The 22,885-nt window shown below is 45.5% G+C and overlaps 1 protein-coding gene across 1 annotated transcript in view; it reads right to left on the reverse strand.

Moving 5' to 3' along the window:
* Positions 1-3,121: 3,121 nt before the first annotated feature.
* The window catches only part of myo1g (myosin IG), a 35,152-nt gene continuing 15,388 nt past the window's right edge, over positions 3,122-22,885 (reverse strand). The window contains exons 17-22 of the mRNA XM_061093023.1: positions 22,133-22,356; positions 21,609-21,753; positions 19,171-19,275; positions 18,389-18,502; positions 16,048-16,205; positions 3,122-3,841 (exon numbers count right to left, since the gene is read on the reverse strand). Coding sequence (XP_060949006.1) covers positions 3,679-3,841; positions 16,048-16,205; positions 18,389-18,502; positions 19,171-19,275; positions 21,609-21,753; positions 22,133-22,356 — 909 coding nt within the window. The 3' untranslated portion in view covers positions 3,122-3,678. The remainder of the gene's footprint in view (positions 3,842-16,047; positions 16,206-18,388; positions 18,503-19,170; positions 19,276-21,608; positions 21,754-22,132; positions 22,357-22,885) is intronic.

Raw genomic sequence — 22,885 nt, forward strand, 5'->3', positions numbered from 1 at the left:
GAATAACTTGACATTCTGATTAATACTGTTGGTTCTCTTGCTCTGAATCTGAATCTGAATTCTGTGCCACGGTTTCTGACGTCTATGAAAACTTAAACTTTTAAGCGCTGTGGTTTCTAATAGATTTTCCTGATTAGTGAGAATTCAGACTGACGGCATGTTGGTTCAGAGCGAGCCAAAGCAAAAACCAATCTCTCCCCCCCTCATGTTACTGTAATCTCCAGCATGTGACCTCCCCTCCCTCCAGGGGCCTGATGACGTAGGGATGCTGGAAAACCTGCAGGGCACCAAACCAGTGGCCGGGCGGCCCTGAGAGGATTTAGAGGCAGAAACACAGCGGCTCTGGGACACATATTATATTCCCACTGGTAAATCCTCTCCAACTCATTACCAAATCCTCGCTGCAGGGCTGCTAATCTCTAAAGAGAGACGGACCAGGTGCCAGTCTTTTTGTAATGGAATTGGACACAGCGCTTTAATGGATTGCATCAACATTTGCCCGTCCTGATAAAGTAGATCCCACGTAGAGGAATCTTATTTGTGAGGTGCAGAACGAGAGGAAACCCTTAGAAAACGTCTTCATAATGAAAAACAGTGTGAAGGGATTTCACATGAATCCACATTCCCAGTGCTTGATTGATGGAATGAGACTGGAGCTGTCAGAGATGAAGAGGATCGGGCGAGTTATGAGGAAGAGGAGATGAGCCAGGAGGTGATGAGGAAACAAATTAAACCTATCACACTCTGTCTGTTAACGATGAATAACGATTATGAATATGTTTGTGTCTGTGAACGAGATTCTGCTTTGACGGAGCAAAATGTCCTCGTTTGGATCCGATGATTAACTGTTCATCTGTTTAGGAAGTGTGTATGCGTGTGTGTGTGTGTGTGTGTGTGTGTGTGTGTGTGTGTGTGTGTGTGTGTGTGTGTGTGTGTGTGTGTGTGTGTGTGTGTGTGTGTGTGCACGAAACACACACACATGAAATACTCAGTGACGGGGAGGATATGCTTCAATTTGCATTTCCAAAGGCTGCTCTCACACTTCATGTGTAAATCACAGCTTTCACATCGATGATTAAAGGATTTGACGAGAACAAATTTGCTCTAATCGTTGTGTCTGACTGAATATGATGTTGAGTGTGACAGCGACTGGTCTGATTGGTGGAGCTGTGGTTTCCAGTTCATCATCTCTCTGGCCTTCGTCTGTCACAGTGACACAGATCAGTGCGGAACACGAGTTCCTTCTGCATTTGAATTTTCTTATTTGGGGAGAAGTTGAGTGAGATGTACCAGAGAGACGTGACCTGATCCGACTTTAAATCAGATGCACAAATAACCTTGTTGTGTCTCTGTGGTCAAAACAAGGCAGAGGACTGAAAATGGTTGTTTCTGTTGGACGTTACTCGGACTAATGAGATCTCAGAGTGAATAAACTAAACAATACGCTGGAATATGAATGTTTTGCTGCACCGCTGCTGACCGGGGTCGACTTGAGAGAACCTGAAGGCAAGGGGCATTGTGGGTAAAGCTGAACACTGACATGAAAATGTTCTTAGAAGTTTCTGATGGGAGGAAGCATCTCGGCTGCAAAATCGGAACCTGATCTACTTCCCTCACACGTGCACAGAGCTCCAGATGTTCTCCTCAAGTCCAGATTGATCTGCATTGTCCCTGGAGCAGTCCCCCCCCCCCCCCCCCCCCCCCTGGCAGACGTTCTCCTCCGGGTCGTTCACACGTCGGCGTCACCTGTGGATCCTCTCGGTGCCGTTGGAGCCATGTGAGAGTTACAAGGTGTGAATTGGCGTCAAAGGGCCTCGGAGGGGAAGTGAGGACGACCTTCTAATGAGCTGATAAGTGCTGCGTCATGCTTCAATCAGGACGACACTCACACGCCGGCTCCGGGGGATCGATCCGCCCACGCCGGCTCCACGACCACTTCAAAGAGGGAAAGAATCGTGTTTACGACGGCGTCACTTCAAACTGCAGCTCTGGACGGGTTCAGGAAGTCACTTCAGAGTTAACCTGACCCTGACTCTGTGCTCAATGTGAAGCATGAAGTATTTCAGCTGTAGTAGCTGCAGGTTAACATCACATTATCCATGTAATTGCAGCGAGTGCACGGCCATGAATCGGTGGAAGCCGGATGTGGCTTCTAGAGAGAGAGGATCCCTCCCATGTGGGCTTCTATCGCACTTCACATGTGGATCTCTGAGGTTTCTCCTGTCGATACGGTTCCTCCTAGCTCTCTATGAGGATTAAGAACAGAGGACGTCTCATCTTGTTGAGCCCTTTGAGACAAACTGTGATTTATGAATAGTCTGTTTCCACATAACTACAAATTCCACTCCCTCAACACACACACACTCACACACGCAGATGTACAGAGTGTTACCGAGCAGTGAGCCTTGGGGACTGAGTCAGGATGGTGAAACCCCCCCCCGTCACAGCGAGGGCAGGTCGTCACTAAGTCGCAGGAACAGGTCAGCGTGGAGCGAGACGGGATGAACGCTGGCAGCACTCCACAGATTTAAGCTCACAGACTAAGCTTTTAAGTGAGATATGATGAGTTTCAGTCCAAACTGAAACATCCACCATTTGGGAAAGTGAATGTTTTTGCAGGCGACTGGCGGCTCAGTAACTAGATTTTAAATCTGCATTAATACACAGTGGTGGATGTTATCATGTGTATCTAAAGTTTTACTCTTTTAGATGTTTTTCCATTAGTGGGAAAGTTGGATCTCTTCATTCATTCTTCTCAACGCCACCAGGCACAGACCATCATGACCACGGCTGCTGCAGCCAAACTCTGCAAAGGCTTTGAACCTCAGTCCTCGGAAATCCTGTAAAATTATGTCTGTAGCGTCCGTGTTTATCCGCCCAGCTGATCCCAGCGGACCACAGAGGAAATGGCTCTTGCGTGAGTTTGAATTGAACATCTTTAAGTGTTTTCAAATCCCTCAGGAGACGTCGTAGTGTAAATGATCTGCACGTTTCACTCCACAACACAAATCAGGGGAAAGCTCCCGAGCTCTTTTATTCACATGTTCGCAGCATCGAACACGAAGGGAAACGATTTGTGAGTCTACGGCTACAGCGAAGAAATCAACACTCTTCTTCAATAGATTATTTACTTGTGTTTATTTCTCCTTCTCACTACGTCTGACATGGAATAACTCTGCAGAGGAAAAGCGCAAAAAAGAGTTTACTTCGGCAACAATTCTACTGCATATAAAAAAAATACTGTTTTTATGCATTGCAAAATGTACAATTTGTCTTTAAAAAAAGTGCTTTTCTTTCTGTTTTTGTTCCCTGTTGTCTTCATGAAATAACTTCAAATTACATTACAAAAATACAGTTATCACGCGTGTGTATTGCAGCTGCGTCCGGAGTCTCCGCGCCAACATAAACTTCACAAATAAATGAGTTAGAAAGCAGATTCTGCCGTCAACAGTGTAAAACTGCTGTGAAAGTACAATTTAAAACGTTTAACTGCCAAAGATGTAGATTTACATCTCCCTTTTTATCGTAGACATGAACCTCACTGATGTTCTGACCAGTTGAGATTTGGATAAAGAGCTCAACTGGTCTCCAGGGTCCACTGGTCCCCAGGGTCAACTGGTCCCCAGGGTCCGGGTCTCTGAGGTCGGTCCGTTAGAGGTTTGGTTGCGTGGTCTCTCTCTAGTTGCAGGGGACCAGCAGGATGAAACCGTCTCGACTCTTCTTGAAATCTGCGATGGCCTGGCCAGGCTTCGTCTCCACGGTGACCCTCTTGGGTTTTCCTCGCATGTGAAACTCCACGGCCGAGCGACAAACTTTGACAGGAAACTGGACGTTTCTGACACTGGAAGACAAAACGGACATTTCTGTGTTACGATATTTGTGTTTACTCCTCAAAGTCTTAATCCTCATCATGTTCCCATAAACTAACTTGAGAATAACTGATGAGTTAAATGGTAAGAACATAGAAACCAACACAAATGGAAAAGAACCTTATGGTACATTTTTCTAATTTTAGGACAAATAAAATGTGTTTCTTCTTTTTTAATATTGGCAAAACGAGACTGGTTCACACTCCAATGCAAATGTGAACATGCAGTTTTGTGTAGATGCATTAAAGACAAAATAACAACTAATGCACCGCGTCTACAGTCCACTCTGAAAACCCTTCAAAAATTCAAAAATTATACAGAATAAAGGAAAAAGATGAAATAACATTAAAACAATAAAATAACAATATAAAAAGTTTGTTCCACAGTGCAGGAGCTAGAACCAGCAGGTTTGCTATCGATCCCTTCACCCATCAGATCCTGCTGGTGCAGCGTCCTCCACCCAGTGTCCCTGCAGACAGAGCATGTTCCTCCTGTCTCTGCACCATCAGCTGAAGACGATCCCCCGGCCCTCTGGGATCCTGCAGCCTCCGCCTGGCCGCAGCGACCCCGGTGCTCCGCCGGCCCGGCACCCGGCTCAGTCTCCACCGCGTGCATACAAAGAACCTTAAAGCGCTTCCACCTACGTCACGGCCGGGGCCCCGCGGGACTCCGAGCACGGAGGATATTCCTGCTTGTGAGGATATTCCTCTAATGAATGCATCCAGATCGGATGGTTTTCAAAAGCAGATGCAAAACAGTATTTGCCAAACAGCTATTTGCGGACGCCTCTGAATGCCGATGGGCAGAACTGGCTCCGGCTCACAGGCCAGTTTGGCTCCTGCCTGCCGGCTTTGGCAGGAACGATCCAATGAGAGGTTTCAAACTGTCGGAGTCCTGTTATCTGCAAACTGAGCGCTCCTCTTCAAAAACACGGCACAGCAAGTTTGGTCTGTTTTGGAAAGATGAACTCAATTGATGCAGATTACGTAAATTGACTTGTTATGCGACAGTACCAAGAAGCAAAAGACGACTAGCATCCAAAGCTACACATGTCTGAGATTCTACTTGCAAACTATAACAAACTTGGCCAGCCCCAAACCCTGAACCTCTACCCAGACACTCACATTTCCTGTCAAGTCTCAATCTGCCTGTAACTGGGAGTTAATAACCTTCTTTATTTTGCAGAACACCAGTGTGAAAAAGAAGATGGAGCCTAGGAAATCAAAACATCACTTTGCAGTTTCTCCCTTTTCCTTTCCAGCCCTCAGAGAAGTTGAGCTCGGCCGCCAGAGACGTTCATTAGAATCAGCAGGTCACCACAGCAGGTGCGGCCTCACTCCCTGTGTTGTTTTTCCACTCGACCATTTGGCTCCTCGCTGAACCCCGTTTAAACCAGCTGTCCTGCCCCCCCCGACACAGAAACCCACTGACCTCCAAGGGGGCTTTTTGAATTGTGTGAGACATTGATCTCATCGCGCGGGCGATCACAAGTGAAACCCGACCCGGCTGCAGCACGGTGAGAAAAGCCTCTGGCCGACAGCAGTGAAGTTGAAGGTCTGAAGGCGAGAGGGAAACCGAGGAGCGCGGTTAATCGCTGATTCAAAAACAGTCTAAATATAGAAGTCACTCCTCATGTGAGCGTGTGTTTGTTACTGTTGTTGTTCTTCATGCAGTTAAACCGAACACGTCCTCTGTTTATAGCCTTTGTCCCAGGGTCAGTACAGTCAAACAACATCACCAGTTTAAACCTGCCTGATGTGACTGGGATGTTTCTTTATGTCTGTGGTGACGCTGGTTGCTGTTTGTCTGTCTGCAACTGTGAAAGTAAATGGATTTGGTAAATGGATTTGTACTTATATAGCGCTTTTCTAGTCTGATGAAGACCACTCAAAGCGCTTTACAGTACAGTTTCACATTCACCCATTCATACACACATTCATACAGTGCATCTACTTGCAGCACTTTGTTATTCTATGGGGGGCTATTGAGGGTTCAGCATCTTGCCCAAGGACACTTCGGCATGCAGATGGTTCAGACTGGGGATCGAACCGCCGACCTTCAGGTTGGAGGACGACCACTCTACCCCTCAGCCACAGCCGCCAAAGTGACCTGAAGGAATTTTGAGAATTTCTATAGAGCGCTGGTTTGCCCATTTATTTGAGGTTTATTCATATTGGATGTATCACAAGTCTTATTTGACCTAATTGGACCCTTCACTTCCTTGGATTCACTTCCTTGGGCCCTGAACAACACACACGACCAGCATGAATGAGATGTGAGTTCTACAGACAGACTCGGGAGTTTACACCCCTAGAACATCTCTCCTGAGGTGAAGTGTAGTTTCAGGACGGCCTCTTGTGTTTCTTTTGGTTGCTGTTTACCATGAAGGTGTGAAGGAGCCGGTGTTTCCAACTTGTCCTCCGGTCGACCGCCTGCCAGCTCGTCCTCATGCTGCAGTCACATAATTCATAGCTGCGGAGACTAAGCTGCAGACAGAACTGGGACGAAGCAGCAGCTCCTGGAGGACCCCCCCCCCCACCCGCAGCCCACCCGCCCACCTTCCACTGCTCCCCTCTTCATCTTCCCTTTTCTACCACCATCTCCTCCTCCTCCTCCATCTTTCCTCCCTGTCATCCCGGCTATGATTCAGGTTGCTGCTAATCCGATGTGAAAACGTGCCTCTGGTGTCTCCATTACGGAGAATTAGGGGCCATTTTATTTGCGGCTCAGCTGCGTGTGTTGTGAGGCGTGAAGCCAGTGAACTGGAAGTTTGTCGCGTTGTGGGAAAAATCTGATCAACACCAGTCGCTCCCAGGGAAGAACGTGATATCTCAGAGAAAAGAGGTCGCCTCTTCTTCTTTCTTTGATATTGTTTCTCTTTTCCTGCTTGAGGACAGAATTTTCCTCCATAAAAACTGCTTCCTCTCCTGCTGCTCTACCCATGCACCCTCTCTCTGAATGTCTGATTGTTCCTTAAATGATTAAATGATACGGGTGATTCTATTTATAAGAAATAGTTTGAAATAGTTTGAAATGTAATGATTTTCCCGAGTTAGATTAGCAGACTGACACAACTCTGATACTTTCAATATGAGGCTGTATTTTCTAAAAACTCTTTTGCAAGCGTCTTACAAGAGGAAGTCATCACATCCTCACCTGTAGCTTTCCTACAGTCCCTCCTCTCGTCAATGCAACTCTGCAATTTGCCCCTGCACTCTTAATTGGAGCTTCCCCCGGCTGCCCGGCAACCATCGCTGGGGCAACAGCGTCATCAGACCCACCAGGGGCAACAGGGTTCGCTTTCACGTCATAGTGTCACCAATCACATCCATTATTTTTAACATCACCATCATCAGAAACTCCTCAGGGGGCATTCTGGGAAGAAGTGAGTCACACTGTAAGGACGGCAGAACCAAGGCAGTGATTTCTATAACCGGTTGAAACCGCTTTTAAGATGCAAAGCCAACACTGGATGGGAAGAGACGCACTCGGCTTGAATCACAAACCTGCATCATGGAGACAGTAATGTTTGGCTAGGTTTAAAAAGAAACAGCACCCCAAGGTTCTTCAGTTGCATCTGGGGACTTAAAAATGTACATTTGTTTTTTTTTCTTTGGTTTTATTTTTGGGCGGCTGTGGCTGAGAGGTAGAGTGGTCGCCTCCAACCTGAAGGTCGGCGGTTCGATCTCCAGTCTGAACCATCTGCATGCCGAAGTGTCCTTAGGCAAGATGCTGAACCCTGAATGCCCCCCCCATAGAATAACAAAAGTGTTGCACGTAGATGCACTGTATGAATGTGTGGGTGAATGTGAAACTGTACTGTAAAGCGCTTTGAGTGGTCATCATCAGACCAGAAAAGCGCTGTATAAATACAAATCCATTTACCATCATCAACTGTGATGTAGTTAACATCACCGGCTTCAATCATTTTCACTGATTAATTCTCAAGACCCTTGACACATTTCTGAGGTCGGAGCAAATCAGTTTAACAGTGAGCGAGTGAGGGAGCGAGCCGCCCATCACATCGATCATCGCCAAGACGACCGGTCGCAATCAGGGGTTTTTAATGCAGGAGGAAATTTCTGTTCTGCAAGTCAGTGACAACACCTGAAAACCATCGGAACATGTGCCTGACGGAGATGAAAACTGTTGAGTTGCTGTGTAGCCTCCGACACAACCGAGCGACTGTTTGTGAATAAAAGCGTTGAGGAATCCATTTGCTGCAGGATGAGGTCGATTCAGAGGCAGCACACGTGCAGCGCTCCGATCCACACAGAGGCCTTTTCATGCCGACGCAGTTTCGAGGTCGGCGTTCGCCTCTGCCAGCGCGGCCAGGCGGCTGTGACAGAACGTCCCCGAGTTTTAACAGGCAACGCGAGGCGCAGTCGGGAAGTCTTTGTGAAAACCTGCTCCGCCGCAGGCCAGAGCTTTGATGTAAACGTGAGGGAATGAGCTCATCGGCAGAATATGATTTGGGTATTCTGTGACTCTCAGGACGCCTGATGTTTCCCACCCACAGTGTTGGGAAGGATACTTTCAAAACGTATTCCGTTACAGAATACAGAATACATGCCCAAAAATGTAATCTGTAACGTATTCCATTACATTAACTAATCTGAGTAACGTATTCTGAATACTTGGAATACTTCCGGTTTGTATTGCATTTTTTAAGTGTATGATTGCGGCGTTGTTCTCTCTCTCCGCCGATGCGGCGATCGCTTCTGCGTCGAGTCTATTTTTTGCGCTTGACGCGAGCGTATCGCTCTAGGAAACACACTGAAAAATGATTTTAAACGATATTGATGACATTTTATATGATATAAATGATAAAGTATGCATCCCATAGTTTGTATTCCCCTTCTGAGTTTTAATTTTAATATTTTAACGATCACATTATTAAATGCCCCCCTCTGCCCATCCACTACAGACACACAAGCAGTCATAAAGATAAAAAGAGAGGGGGGGGGGGCGGAGAATACGTAATTTACCCTCGATACCCGACATTGAACGGAGCAAACAGCGGAGAAGTTCTTGAAGATAGATGACATTAAATTGGGACGCGGTTGCAGTTAATGTTGGAGCAACAAGTGAACATATGCTTTTATACTTCTGGGTCAACGGGTGATATTATTAGCGCTGCCCGGCGCTTCAGCGTCCGTCGTGAACCCGGCGTGCCTCGCTGGTCTCCTGCAGAGCCATGACAGCGGAGCTCTGGAAGCGCAGGTCGGTCTTCTCTCACCAGGTGCTGGAAGGGCAGCTTGCGGTTCAGCAGCTCCGTAGATTTCTGGTAGCGACGGAACTCTCTCAGAGCCTCGGTCCCGGGCCTGTAACGGTCCCGAGCCGGTCGCGGTGAGGCTCCTTCACGCCGCCGGGGGCCCGGGCGCTCTTACGGCAGCCCTGGTCTCCAGCTTCTTCCTGGGGGCTTTGCCGCCGGTGGATTTACGAGAGAGTGAATAAACTCGAGAAGTACCATCATGTAATCCACTGATTTCAACAATGTAACTGTATTCTGAATACCATCTATTTATTTTGTAACTGTAACGGAATACAGTTACTCATAATTTGTATTCTAAATACGTAACGCCGTTACATGTATTTCGTTACTCCCCAACACTGCCCACCCATCACATCCTACTGTTAAATCCTTCCGAGGGAAACCTGCCGCCCTCTCACCTCCGGCAGCATCCACAGCTGCTCCTCCTCCACACGAACACACTTCAATTGTGAATTGGACTTCACATACATGTATGATAAGAGTCGTTCTACCCTCATTTCATTGTAAACCTGCAATTATCCCGGAGACAGTATCATAAAACAAATGAAAAGAAAAATAAATAAGTAAAATCTCAATAACAGGCAAGAATGATAAAGATGACAGGACGGTTTTGTCCCGGAGAACGTCCAAAGCAAAGCTGCATTCGACCTCTGATAACATTAAGAGATGCAGATGAGAGTTTCAGTCTCTCCTACATGGAAACTTGGACTTCACAGGAAAGTTTCTTCCACATCCAGCTCTGAATAACTTTGCTCATGTTATTTGCAGACATGTACACACACGTCTCAAATTTATAAAGAGGTTACACATAAATCTGATCTCTCCTTTCGGGACACAACTTCCATGTCCTTCATTCTAGTTTAATAAGCAATGCAGAAGATCCTGTTGCTTGTTGTTTTGTGAATATTGTATGAAACATTCTATTCTAGTTTCTAACGAGGGTGTGAGAAACGTCCTGTGAGATCCCGCGGGCGAGTCGGGCTAAATCGAGGTTCAGGGATCAGCTGCACATTACCACAAAAAGCTATTTTGGATTTGAACAAAAAACCTGGTCTGAAGAGTCCGCGGTGCAAATGAATTACCAGCAGATGACACAGATATCAGATGCGATGCTCAGCCCACTGGTAATGGAGGTCACATGGTTTCCCCTGCAGTGTATCAGCGACTTGCTTCAGAAACAGCTCATGTAATTTGCCAGTGGCTAAAATACCATCTGGAGAGACACAGCATTTTATTACCCACATCCTCTTGTAACATTAATCCCGTCTGAATGGGGCTTTTGTAAAATGCACAAATGAAGAATCTCAGTGGTTCAAACTGAGACAAAAGTCATTTTATAGTCACATGTTCCTTAATAAACATTTCTCTCTCTCCAGCCGGACTCGGTAAAGTTTCCTCCTCCGCACCAGAGTTCTCCTTCAGTATCACTTTTCAGATTCAGGCGCTTTTTATGTTGTGTATTTGTGATTTTCATGCAGTTTTGAGCAAGTAGATTTGTTTGTGAAGTGTGTTTTGTTTCAATATGTGTTTGGAACCTTGAATGTGTGTGTCCTCACTTAACTTCTGCAGAATGTTTGAATCCAGCTGCCAAGAAATCAGGAAACTTCTATTCTTTGATTACTGGTTAATGTGGCGCAGGAGGAACCAGGACTGGATTCTGTCCTGACCTAAAAGACCTTATAGAAAAAAGTCAGTTTTTTTGTATCGTAGCTTTGTTCATCACAGTTTGTGCAGAACCCTTATCGCTGTTGTGTTGTTGTAATTAATGAGGTCACATATGTTTACACTTCTTTAACAATCAAAGATACGTCAACGATTTTTTTACTTCCTGAATTCACATTATCTTAGATACAATTCAGCGCAAGTTTCAGGTTTCTATCCCTTTTTTAACGTACAGTGCTTGAAAAAACCCGGAAAATATTCAAATATCAGCTACTAAATACGACTAAATATTTTTTTTAATCAATAACTCTGCATGAATCCCTAATATTCTTGAAAATGACCTCATGTATGCAATAATTGCATTGCTTTAAATGATATTTGGTTTAAAAAGGGTTTATTTGGATATCTGGTTCATAAATAAGTCAGATGAGACAGAACTGATGTTATTCACTTGGGCTGGAAAAGTGTATTTTAACAAAATCAATGGTCACAACATGGAAGAAGGTGACTGAGAAACACTGATACTGAATCACTGCCAGTGTTGGAGAGACTGAACTTTCACGTGTCTGTAGTCCAATGATACTTTGAGGTTATTGTTTGATAAGAGAGCAGCTGGAATCAACATCGGTTCAGACCGGACTCTCAGGTTTAAATGGGGTAAAACTCAGTGAACCACATGACCTGTCCGGATCTACGGGACAAAACAGAAATAGGTCAGTGTAGTGTGTTGCCATAGTTACAGGGATCTAAACTCCTCTGATCCTCACTAGAAAGAAATAAAAGTGAAGAAAAGTGATGAGGACGAGAGACAGGGAGTTTGAGGTGACCCGTCTCTGTCAGGACGGACAGAGACGGACACATTGAGGACAGCCACTGAGGGAGAGAGGGAGAGGAAAGAGGGGAGGCAGGGAAACGGGGGGGGGAGGCTATTTCAGGCGTATAGGAGGATGACGCCTTTCACGACCTAAAAAGTGAATTTAGAACAGAGACGGACGATTTCACCCGGGACGACAACAACAGACAAACTGTTGACGGCCAACGAGGTCAAAGAAAAAAGTCAACAAGTTCCTTTTTGACACAGGGGCTGTGTGTGTGTGTCTGTGTGTGTGTGTGTGTGTGTGTGTATGTGTGTGTGTGTGTGTGTGTGTGTGTGTGTGTGTGTGTGTGTGTGTGTGTGCGCTCATTACAGCCACATCACAAGACCACGCTCGCATATGCTTTGAGGTTAATGAAATCATGTTGGGTTTTTCTTTTTTTCTTCTTCGTTTTCCTGCCTCACTCGGGGAAATATAAAAAGAAGAGTGTGACCCAGAAGTTTGTTGTTGATGCAGGAGGAGGAGAGAGGAGGAGAGGAAGAGAGGGAGAGAGGGAGAGAGGAGAGAGGGAGAGAGGAAGAGAGGAGGAGAGGGAGCAGACGAGAACAAATAAAAGGCAAAGGAGGGCGACTGGAAACAAACAAGACATTTTACAATAAAAGACGATATTAGAATATGACCAACAGTCTCCGGGGGCAAAGATTTCATTAGAATATGTTTTAAATAATAACCCTCAGCAAGTCATCTTGTTTGTTTCTCAGTGGAGGGGAGCGATTTTATAAAATTGTTATTTTTCATGATTGATTCATATAAACATACATTTATTTTTATGTTTAAGTGATTCATTGTTTGGTTTATTGAAGGTTCCTACATTAGTGTCTGAGCCTCAAAGGAATTCATTTTCTTATCATTTTGATACAAGAGGACGAAAAGCTCTCATTATCATCATCTTCATCATCATTTAACCGAGTGTTTCAGCAGATAGAGAATTGTTTTGTACTTTGTCAGTTTGACCGATCTCCAGCTTCTGTGATTTATTTTCATATCAAACTAAAATGGAGGAGTCGGGTTTGTGTCCTTTACTGATATAACTGAGATGATTTTGGCTTCACTTTCAGGAGGAGCTGTCATGTCGTCCATCTTTAAAAACAACCTTTGGTCATATTTAAGCCAAGAGCTGATACTGTTCACAGGACATAGTCAAACAAATAAAAAAGGTATTTTTAAAAAGTATATTTGAAGAAATCGCAGTAAAATACAGGAAGGATATATATATTTTTGTATATGTCCCTCAAACAGCTTGTTGAGAAACTTTTATTCCCCAGTCGGAGATAAACAGAACAATAATATCCCCAAATTACCTCTTTAAGTAAAGAGTCCTCCTCAATCTTTTAAGGCGGAAGCAGATCATTCCCTAAATCCTGCCTGAACTCCCCCCCAGCTGTCCCAGCAGATGGTCCAGGAGTCCACCCCCCCCCCCCCGCCCAAACCCCCCCCCACACACACACACACACACAAACACACATTCTCTCACAGTAAAGACACACATCCACATACCAACACACACACACACACACACACACACACTGAGAGCTCAGACCCAGGTGACAGGAAGAGAAAGCAGGAGATGTCGGGCTGAGCAGGAAAGAGCGACAGATGAAGGAGAGAGAGAGAAAGAGAGAGAGAGAGAGAGAGAGAGAGAGAGAGAGAGAGAGAGAGAGAGAGAGAGAGAGAGAGCGGAGGAACTCTCTCTGTCGAGGGGACGAGAGACGGATGTGACACGGTGACGGCAGCGTCTTTCATGTCACGTTTCACCCCCCCGCTGCCGTCGCTGACCCACTTCACTGCGGCTCACGTGCAACCAGACACCTTCTCAACACCCGCGGCCTCCGAAGCTCTCGTCTCTCGTGTTTGAATCAGAGCGATAAAGTTTAAAAACAATCAGCCGGAGTCTCAGTCGCTCCCTGAAAGCTTCTTCCAGCCTCGTGACTCTCATCCTCTGCGATCCCACTTCCTGACAGAAGGACGCACAAGAGGAGTGTGTTCATGCTCACACACTTACACAGCTCGCCCCTGACTTTGTCTCGTGAGGCTGCTTTTGATGGGTATCATGGTAGAGGTCACGACCCCTCCCCCCCCCCCTTCATTCACTGCAGATGGCGGCACAAAGACAGGAGGAGAGGAGAGCGGAAACTTGCTCCCGATGGTCGACTCTCGGCTGTGACGCTCGCCACCGCCGGAGCCAGGCAGCAGCTGGAGGGTCCACAGCAAGGAGAGACCCCCCCGCCCCCCCCCCAAAAGAAAAAACAAACCCAGACCAAAAGTCTCAGACTCGTAAAACCCACAAAAGCCTCACCGGGGATCTGGGATCAGCTCACTGAACACAGGAGGAGGAATCATAAAAGCGGGAACACACACACCCTGGTGGGCCGGCCGTCTGCTCCGGTCTCTGTGCTGCACCCCCAACCCCCCCACCCACGCACACCCACCCCCCCGGCCTCAAAAACAAAATAAACGACTGAACCTCAGAAGAAACACGACATCGATACGAGCGAGAAGACGCCTCAGTTCACGTTCCATCTCTGCACGACACCAGAAATCACACGGAAACGAAAACTGTTTTCCAAATAGATTTAGTTTTCACTTAGAATTTAAGTTTGATCAACAGAAAAACAACTCTTATAAATAATAACTATATTTTAAATAATATTGGACTTCCCTTTGCCTGATACACATAAGAATTATCACCTTCAATAAAAAAAAAGCCACCATCTTCACTGTAAAAATCCAAAACAGGAAAATCTGCAGGGACTCTGTATATTTGTTTCTCGTTTCCCTGCGTCACTGACTGTGACCACGTCAGGATTTGGAGGATTAATTCTCCTGGAGCCTAAAATCAGAACCTCGGACTCCGGGGCTGCCTCGGGGGGGGGGGGGGGGGGACACCAACGACAATACGCCCACGCTCGCTGAGTCGCCACGACCAAAACAGTCTCCGTGTGTGAAGACCTGCGGGTCGTCCCATTCAAATCCAGTCTGGCCGAGACGAATGTGGGTGGAAGTGAATCAGATTCATAAACAGGTTTGGGGGGTGGGGGGGTGGGGGGGTGATGGATGTGATAAATGTCAGCGTCACTGACTCATTTCACGGCGTTTATTCAGAGCTCCGACAACTACGACAGTGATAAATGCCAAGAGTATGATTTGTGTGATTGTTGTGCTGCGTTAATAAACCTGGTTTTCTCCGAGGTCTCCGACCAGGGACAAAGATGAGCTGGAGTTTATTCATGTGACACAAAAGACTGAATGTTTTCTCTGCAAACAATCACTTCACCAGCTGATGGCACTCATTAACGTCTCTCTCCTCTCCTCAGTGACTTCTGAAGACCGGAATCAGCTGCTGGAGAGTTTTGTAATATCTTTGTGTGTTTGCGCCGAACGACTGAGTGACGCTAATGAAGAGATGAAGTAACACAACAGCCCAGAAACAGATGGAGCGAACAGAAGAATCCTCACGAATCTGTACAAGAACTTACTCCTTTATCAATTCTGCTGAAACCTGCTTATTTTATGCTTATCTTATTCTTATTACTTTTAGGCACAAGGCCCCTAATCACTGGTTGCATATGTCAACCAGTTGTGACCAGTCCAACCAACAAAAGATATTTAGAGCAGCAACTACTAAGAATTTTCATGAATCTTATTTTTGCTGATTTCTTTCTTCAAAGTCTGAAGGTTTCTACGACATATGAGGAGGAAAAGCTGCAAGTTTCCTCTTCATATGTCGGATTAGGATTAAACCAGCATTTCCGGAATGACAAATGAGAAACACTTGGTGATTCCCCTTTACTGCGGATTCTAGGCTTTTTAAAAAAACATTCACAAAAAAACTATGACAGGAAAGAAACACTGAAAAGCATCATCTGTCTCTTTGAATCCTGTCGTTTTCATTACAGTCCTAACACTGATCTGAAGAGCTTCAGCTGCAGAAGAAGAGCATGGAGCAGCTTTACCAGAGGAAATAAAGGGTTTAATTTAGAATGAGCCTGAAGTCACAACACATATGACTCAGTATCAAGCTGTTTGTTAATGCTCGAAAAAACAGCATCAACACCTTCTCAGCCGGTGTCTAATAAAAACACAAACACCACATGACATCAATCTACAGGTGTTAATGAAACATGTCTCTGTGAATAATATAAAACACTGTTTAAGGTTTTAAATAAGTTTAACACCAGTGATGCAGGAAATAGAAATCAGGTGTTTCTCCAGATGCTTTGACGTCAAAAAGAATAATTCTTCATCGCCTGGTTGGGCTCAAACTTTAGATTTTAGTGTTTATATTTTGCAGTAAAATTTCTTTAACCTTGGTCCCTGAAACAGAGGCCACAGTATGAAGAGTCAGCGTGTGGGGGGGGGAACTGACCGTGTGAAGTGGTCGACCAGCGCTCCCACCAGCTCGCCCACCCGGTCCTGGTTGGGGCACAGCTCCCCCCGCTGCAGACACAGCAGGACGTCGTCCTGAGAGGCCGTGTGCAGCGCCACCATCTGGTCGGCGCCGCTGGTCACGCTCAGTCCCGTGAACTGTAGAGAGACACACACAATAATGAATTCACGTCATCGTATCAGGAACGAGAACACTCAAACAAACAGCAGTGTGATCAAAAATGCCTGAAATCACTATCTATGTCCCATTCATTAACATGGAGAAGGTGGGATTTACACCCATATTGTAGCTCGCCACCAGGGGGCCACCAAAACACTGTGTTCACTTTTAGGCGGCTGTCATGTCGTCCATCTTTACATTGTATGAACCGGACAGTAGATCACACATTTACACCTTTAACACTAGTTAGCGATTTTCTGAACGTTAATATGTCTTCGTCCACTCGTGCTAACCATCCAGATGTTCTGTAACTTTACCTTTTACCTTTTCCAGATGTTGTATAACACACAACATAACGCACAGGACCCGACTGTAGAGCGAGAGCGGGACACACACAAGGGCACCGGAAATTAATATGTATAACAACGTCGGGGGATTAACACGTCAAACGTATAATACTTTGTGAATTTAATTCGGCCGGTACAGTATATCCTGGATCAAAAAAAAAAACATGCATCAATAGAGAAGGGCGGATTAGAATCCCGGTATGAAGGTGGAGAGAAACTGCGCCCGCGGGAAAGTCATGAGGTGCGACCCAGATGGAAGAAGCGTGGGCGAGAGAGAGAGAGAGCGAGAGAGAGAGAGAGAGAGAGAGAGAGAGAGAGAGAGAGAGAGAGAGAGAGAGAGAGAGAGAGAGAGGTGCATCAGAGGTTTTAGAAAGGGAGAGTCAAAGTGGACTAAGCCTCTTATAACCCCCCCCCCCCGGCACACACACACACAGGTTAATCCAGCAGGGACGACCGAGAGCAGGACGTCCCGACATTGTCCAGATTCCAGTGCGAGCCGACCCAGCACAGGAGGCACAATTTCTTCATGTCCAGTTTTATTTCTCATTAAAACAAATGTGGAATTTATTTATTGGTTTTAAAGGAGACACATTATGCCCATTTTACCACAGTTGATATGGTTGATTGGGGTCTTAATGAAATGTCTGTAACATATTCTGGTCAAAATACCACAAGGATCATTTAAAACAGAACCCTTGTTACCCTGTCTAAAACAGCCCTCCTCAGATTGACCTGCTAACGCTAGCTCCGTAGGTGATGATGGCGATGGTGGTCCAAGGCCATGTAGCGAGACTCCCTACATGGGCATGGTTTCGAACATGACGTGTATTTACGGCCTGTAATCCCATTGGACGCCATCTAGAATATCGTTTCTGACATAGAGGAACCACAACAAACATGGGAGTTGTTTTTTTCCAGAGTTTTTAGGACGGTAGACATGCCAGATACCCACATTAACGTGTAGAAGCACTACAAAAGTGGAATTTTCATAATATGTCCCCTTTAAAAGAACAGAATTCAGATCTATAAAAGCAGGAGTGGGACTTTTCCTTCCAAACAAATTAAGAGTATGATGTTGTCGAGTCTTTTAGTAGATTTTGCTTTTCAGGACTTTCTTGAAAGCTGGTGTCAAATGTGAGTTTCAGTTGCAACACTCGACTGAAACATCACAATCACACACTGAGCTGCTCGGCTCTGTTCTCTGAGTCTGACCTGGTTACGACTCGCATCCTTCAGTCTGAGCAGCTTAATAACATCAGTTATCTTCAGGAGCTCCGCTGCTGCATAATGATGCTTTTGAACCCTCTGGCGTGTGTTGAGCTATTTCTCCTCCGCGCTCTTTACAACCGACCGCTGGACGTCCAGCTGCGCCGACTCATTATTACTGGAATCTACTGATTGCTGTTAAAAGTGCGAATCAAACGATGTTCGGCTCGAACTTCTCAAGTCTCAGAGTTTCCTTTTCCAGACTTCAACAAACTTCATGTGACAGAAACAGAATTAAAACAAAAATGATAAGACATAAGAAATGTCATGAGTTTTAGATATTTGAATATGAGTGAAACCCCATGACATACTCTAAATTTCCCTCGTGCATTATTAGATCTGTTCATATATTGTATATTGAAAGGAGACATTGTGCTTTTTTCATTTTTTCTTTTCCTCTGGTGTGTTAGAGGCTGTTTGTGAAAGTAGAAGTTCTGCAAAGTTAAAAAGTCCGTAGAGTTCCTTAATATCAAATCAGCTCAAAAATATTAAAAGGTTGAGTTTGTGTGTTGTGTTTCTCTGTGTGATGAAAGAGTGTGCGTTCTCACCGCCTCTAAAGGAAGCCTCTTCAGAACCTTGTACTGTTTCTTGGGCTCTAACTTGTAGAGGAACTTGTCTGTGACGAGGAGGCCGCGGTCGGTGCTTCTGTTGAATCTGTTCACCTGAGAGAGCGAAGGAGGGAAACAAACGAAACAGAAAGATAAGATGCTGGACTTGTTCCTTTTCTGTTTTCTGTTAAGAGCTTTGTTTGCCACTTGTGGAAGCCTCAGGGTTATTATCGCTATGCTCAGTTCCAGATCAGGTTTCCTTGAGGAGCTGCAACACGCGTGAACAACAAAGACAAATCAAAGGCTCTGATGCTTCTGTCAGTTTCTGGGTTGTTTGATTTATACTTTGTCAAAGCCCAGATTTCTTCAGATACACAAAATCTAACGCTTTACCCAGGATATAGTAAAAATCTTTCCTTTACAATCCCTGCCTACGAAAATAAGGTCATTATTATCCAGAGGGAGATGATAAGTTCAAGTTCATCATGAGGTGAAGTCATAAGAACTGAAGAATCTTCCAGGTTCAGAAAAGTCTATGAATGAATTCCGTCCCTTTCATGACTAATCCTTTGATTATGCTTCTGTCCTCCTCTCGGAGATGGTTGTATTGGAACATGAAATATTGAAAGACGAGCTCATACAAAGGAGGAAGAGTGTGAGGGGGTTGGAACAGCAAGTGAGAAAAACATCCCACAGCGAAAGAGGAAGCAACAGAAAAGACAGAAACTCCTCGTGGCTACAACTCAGATTTCTCATTTCACGGTGTCTCCCTGGTACTGTACCTTCCTGCAGAAGCCGGAGAACAGAACCCAGCTGAACTCGTTCTTGTTCCTCAGCTCCTTGGAGGCGCGGACGAAGCCGGAGCTGGTCGCGGGACAGTCTCGTACCTGCGGGAAAAATTTGAAAGGCCCACGTTATTTGTGAGAGGTTCAGGTCAGCTAGATTTTGGGAACGTATCTCGTCGTAAAAACACTCTGTGACCTCACTCAGCGTCTTTTTTTATCGCTTTAATTCCATGAGTGGAAGATGAAAGCTCGGGGGTTCTCGGGCTGCGGTTACCAGACACGGTGTTTGACATGCCGCTATAGGGGGGGGGGGGGGGCAGGGCGGCTGATACCGGAGCTAAACGGCCTGATGAGAAATACAGTCATGAGCAGTCGAGAAGGGAAATTTATAAGCGGGTCATAGTGTCCCTGCTGTAGAAAGGATCCATTATAATAAAGTCTTCAAGCGTATGGGACTGTTTCTCCTCAGAGCTGTTGTGCATTTATGTTTTCACACTGGAGGACTGTGGTGTGATGACAGTTCTGTGCCGGGTCCATCACAAATCTCACAGCTGAGAGCTCACGTTGCTTCCTACAGCAACTTCAGGACACCAGTGGATTTAGGTTTTCTAATGTCGAGCCGAACCGATGCAGATACTGACATTACTGTCAATGATTCCCTTTGATTAACTAGTTATTTAACCCTTTATTTGATAACATCTTATGGAATAGATAGATAAATTATCCTATACTTAAAAACAGCACAAGATACATTTATTTGTCCCAAACACATGCACAGACATGCACAAGCACACTCATGCAAGGAGGGAAATTTAACCTCTGCTTTTAACCCATCTGGTGCAGGACACACAGAGCAGTGAGCAGCCATGTACGGCGCCCGGGGGAGCAGATGTTGGGGGAGTAAGGTGCCTTGCTCAGGGGCATTAGACAGGGTAGGGAGAATCCTCTTGGATTTTTGGACAGATCAATCCAGGTTCGTCTTTTTGTTGTTTCTCCGTGGAGTCGCAACCAGAGACGAACCAGGGACCTTTTCTGCCCATAGTCCAAGTTTCTGCCACTAGTCCACCGCTTCTCCTATATACACTACACTATATACAGCATCTGTGAAAAGGTTATAATCAGACGCTGTTTATTGTCCAGCAGATAAACCAGTCGGGCTCTGATGTGATGTCAGGGGCACAGATGAATGAATGAAGTTAGAAGTGAAAACACCAGCAGCTCAAATCCAAGGTATCGACTTGTTGACCTGACCCACTAACTGGTGGAACTGTCCCATTTCCTCTTGTTCTCCTTGATCTGTAGCAGCGTCAGCCGCCTCCACACGACTCGGACTTATGCACTTATCTATAGGTCTTTATGGAATGAACCACCATCACGTGAAGGAGGCCGGCGTGTCAGCGGCCGCCTGACCAGCTAACGAGGCGAGTGACTCAGGCTCAGTCGGGCTCACGCTCCCTGGAGGAGCCTCTCGAGCCGGCGACCACCAAATAACCTCAGATTATCTGGTAAATGAGCCCAGTGTGGGCTTCATTAAAAAAACCTCTGTGTTCCCGAGCAGCATCCTCCTGCTCCGGTCATGCTGTTCACCCCGAGGCTCGTCACATGCACTTATATATACATCACAACAACAACACGACTTCCTGGGATTCCATACGCTTCCAGTTGTGCTTACTGGGAGAGAGTCGAGTGAGGAGTGAGTCCCATGGGGTTTAACAGTTGTTTTTATAAAAACAAAGAGGCACACTGACCAGTTTACAGTCAGTGATGTCCTCTTGTGGTCGGGAAGGCAAAGAAAACGCAATAAAACGAAGAGGACAAAACACAATTCTATTGATTTTGAAAATAGGTTAAAGTTGTTTCATCGGTAAGAAGATTTGACCTGTTTATAAAGTAGCAGCGAAACAAACGTCGCACAACAACTTCAAATTAGAGTTTGAAAAATAATTTGCTTTACCTCATTATTAAGTCTAAAAAGATTTTGCTATCTCAAAGCTGCTCTTTCTTCAGCCTCTGTCTGAAACACTTGCTTTCAGCTCCTGTCTCTTTAACATTACTTAATCAAATAATTATCAAGTTATTTGATTTATTTACACAAACTCAAAATGATAGAAAAGCCTTTACATTGAATTTATATTAAAATGTTCCATTGAAATTTGATATGTCATTTAAATACATAAAGTTAATTTTCATCAAATGTCTCCTTGAGAAAATCATCATCATCATAGGACTAAAATAATAAATAGAGTAGAAACTAGTGATTTAAATTAAATATCACTAGTACACATGATGTGTGGTGTAACATGAAGAGAACTCAGCAGTACCACACTTCTTTTTTACGTGTGTGTGTGTGTGTGTGTGTGTGTGTGTGTGTGTGTGTGTGTGTGTGTGTGTGTGTGTGTGTGTGTGTGTGTGTGTGTGTGTGTCCTGACTCTCACATTAGCCAGGTAGTCTCTCTCCCAGGCCCGGCTGACCCCCCACTGTTTCCTCTCTCCGCTCAGAGCCGTCAGCGCCGCCACCTTGGCCCGGACCTCCAGCGTGTCGGACGGGGGGATGTTCTTCACGATCTGCCGAGCCCACCACCTGACACCAAGGGGGGGGGGACAAAGCCACGTGGGTGAGATAAAACATCAAAGCTGCAGAACAGTAGGAGGAGCAGCTCCAGGTTAATGTGTGTGGGGATAAAAATAGATTTTATCTGCAGCGCCAAAACATTTTCACGAGTCACACAACAACAACAACAACAACAACAACAACACACTCACACAACAAATTCTGCTGAACAAGGGGTTTTGAAAAGTTTTTCCTTGTTGTATGTCGCATTCAAATATTGACGCCTCTCTCATATCACTCTGATTTATATGATTTGAATTGAACTTTTTTCTGTCAGTTTGTTAAAAGTAAAATATGACATTTAAAAGCATTGTTGCCTCATGTTATTGTCGTGGTGGAGGAGTTCTACCTGCGGTGCAGCAGGACTGTGTTGTTGTGAAACTGTGACAGAGTTGCCGGGGGGGTCGGCCACTCCACGCTCTTCCCATAGTCGGCCATAGTTCTCACGTTAGCGAACCTCCGCACCACCTCCCAGAAGTGAGACTTGACCTTGTAGCGCTTGTAGCAGCCCATGATGGTGTAGATGGCTCTCATCCGCTGGCACCGCATCCGAGCCAGCGCCCCTCGCCAAACCTGCCGGCGTGAGACAAACAGGAAAGAGAGAAGGGAGAGGTTTTTCTTGGAGTCCTGCTGAGCTGAAGACAAGAACTCGTGCTCCAGTTAGAGACGCAGACTCTGCACCAGCCGTGGAAGTAGGTCAGCGAGAAGAGAAGGATGTTTCACAGTGCGAGCCGGGTAATTGACTTTAATGTAACTGTACTCTGGATCTCATTAATCCTCCCAATTATTGTTACAGGAAATTGGGATTCACGCGGGCAGATGAATTCCAGTCCGAGATAACCAGGAGCCACATATTCCCGAGGCTGAGGCAAAGTGAAGGCTCCTCTTTGAAACCCAGAATGAGTTTGAGATAATGTTGTGGTTGATTAACTGTGGACGACTTGAGCTGCCTGCTGCACTACATCAGGTCCTTGAGTCAGATCAATACCTCCTCATTAAAATACAACCACGGATTCCAAAAACATCCGCGGAGGATTTAGAATCACGTTGCAGGTTGAAGAGGGAAGAGAGGATCGTTTAATCTCAACAATTACACGCAGCA

Source organism: Limanda limanda, chromosome 19, assembly GCF_963576545.1.
Source record: "Limanda limanda chromosome 19, fLimLim1.1, whole genome shotgun sequence".
Taxonomy (NCBI): Eukaryota; Metazoa; Chordata; class Actinopteri; order Pleuronectiformes; family Pleuronectidae; genus Limanda; species Limanda limanda.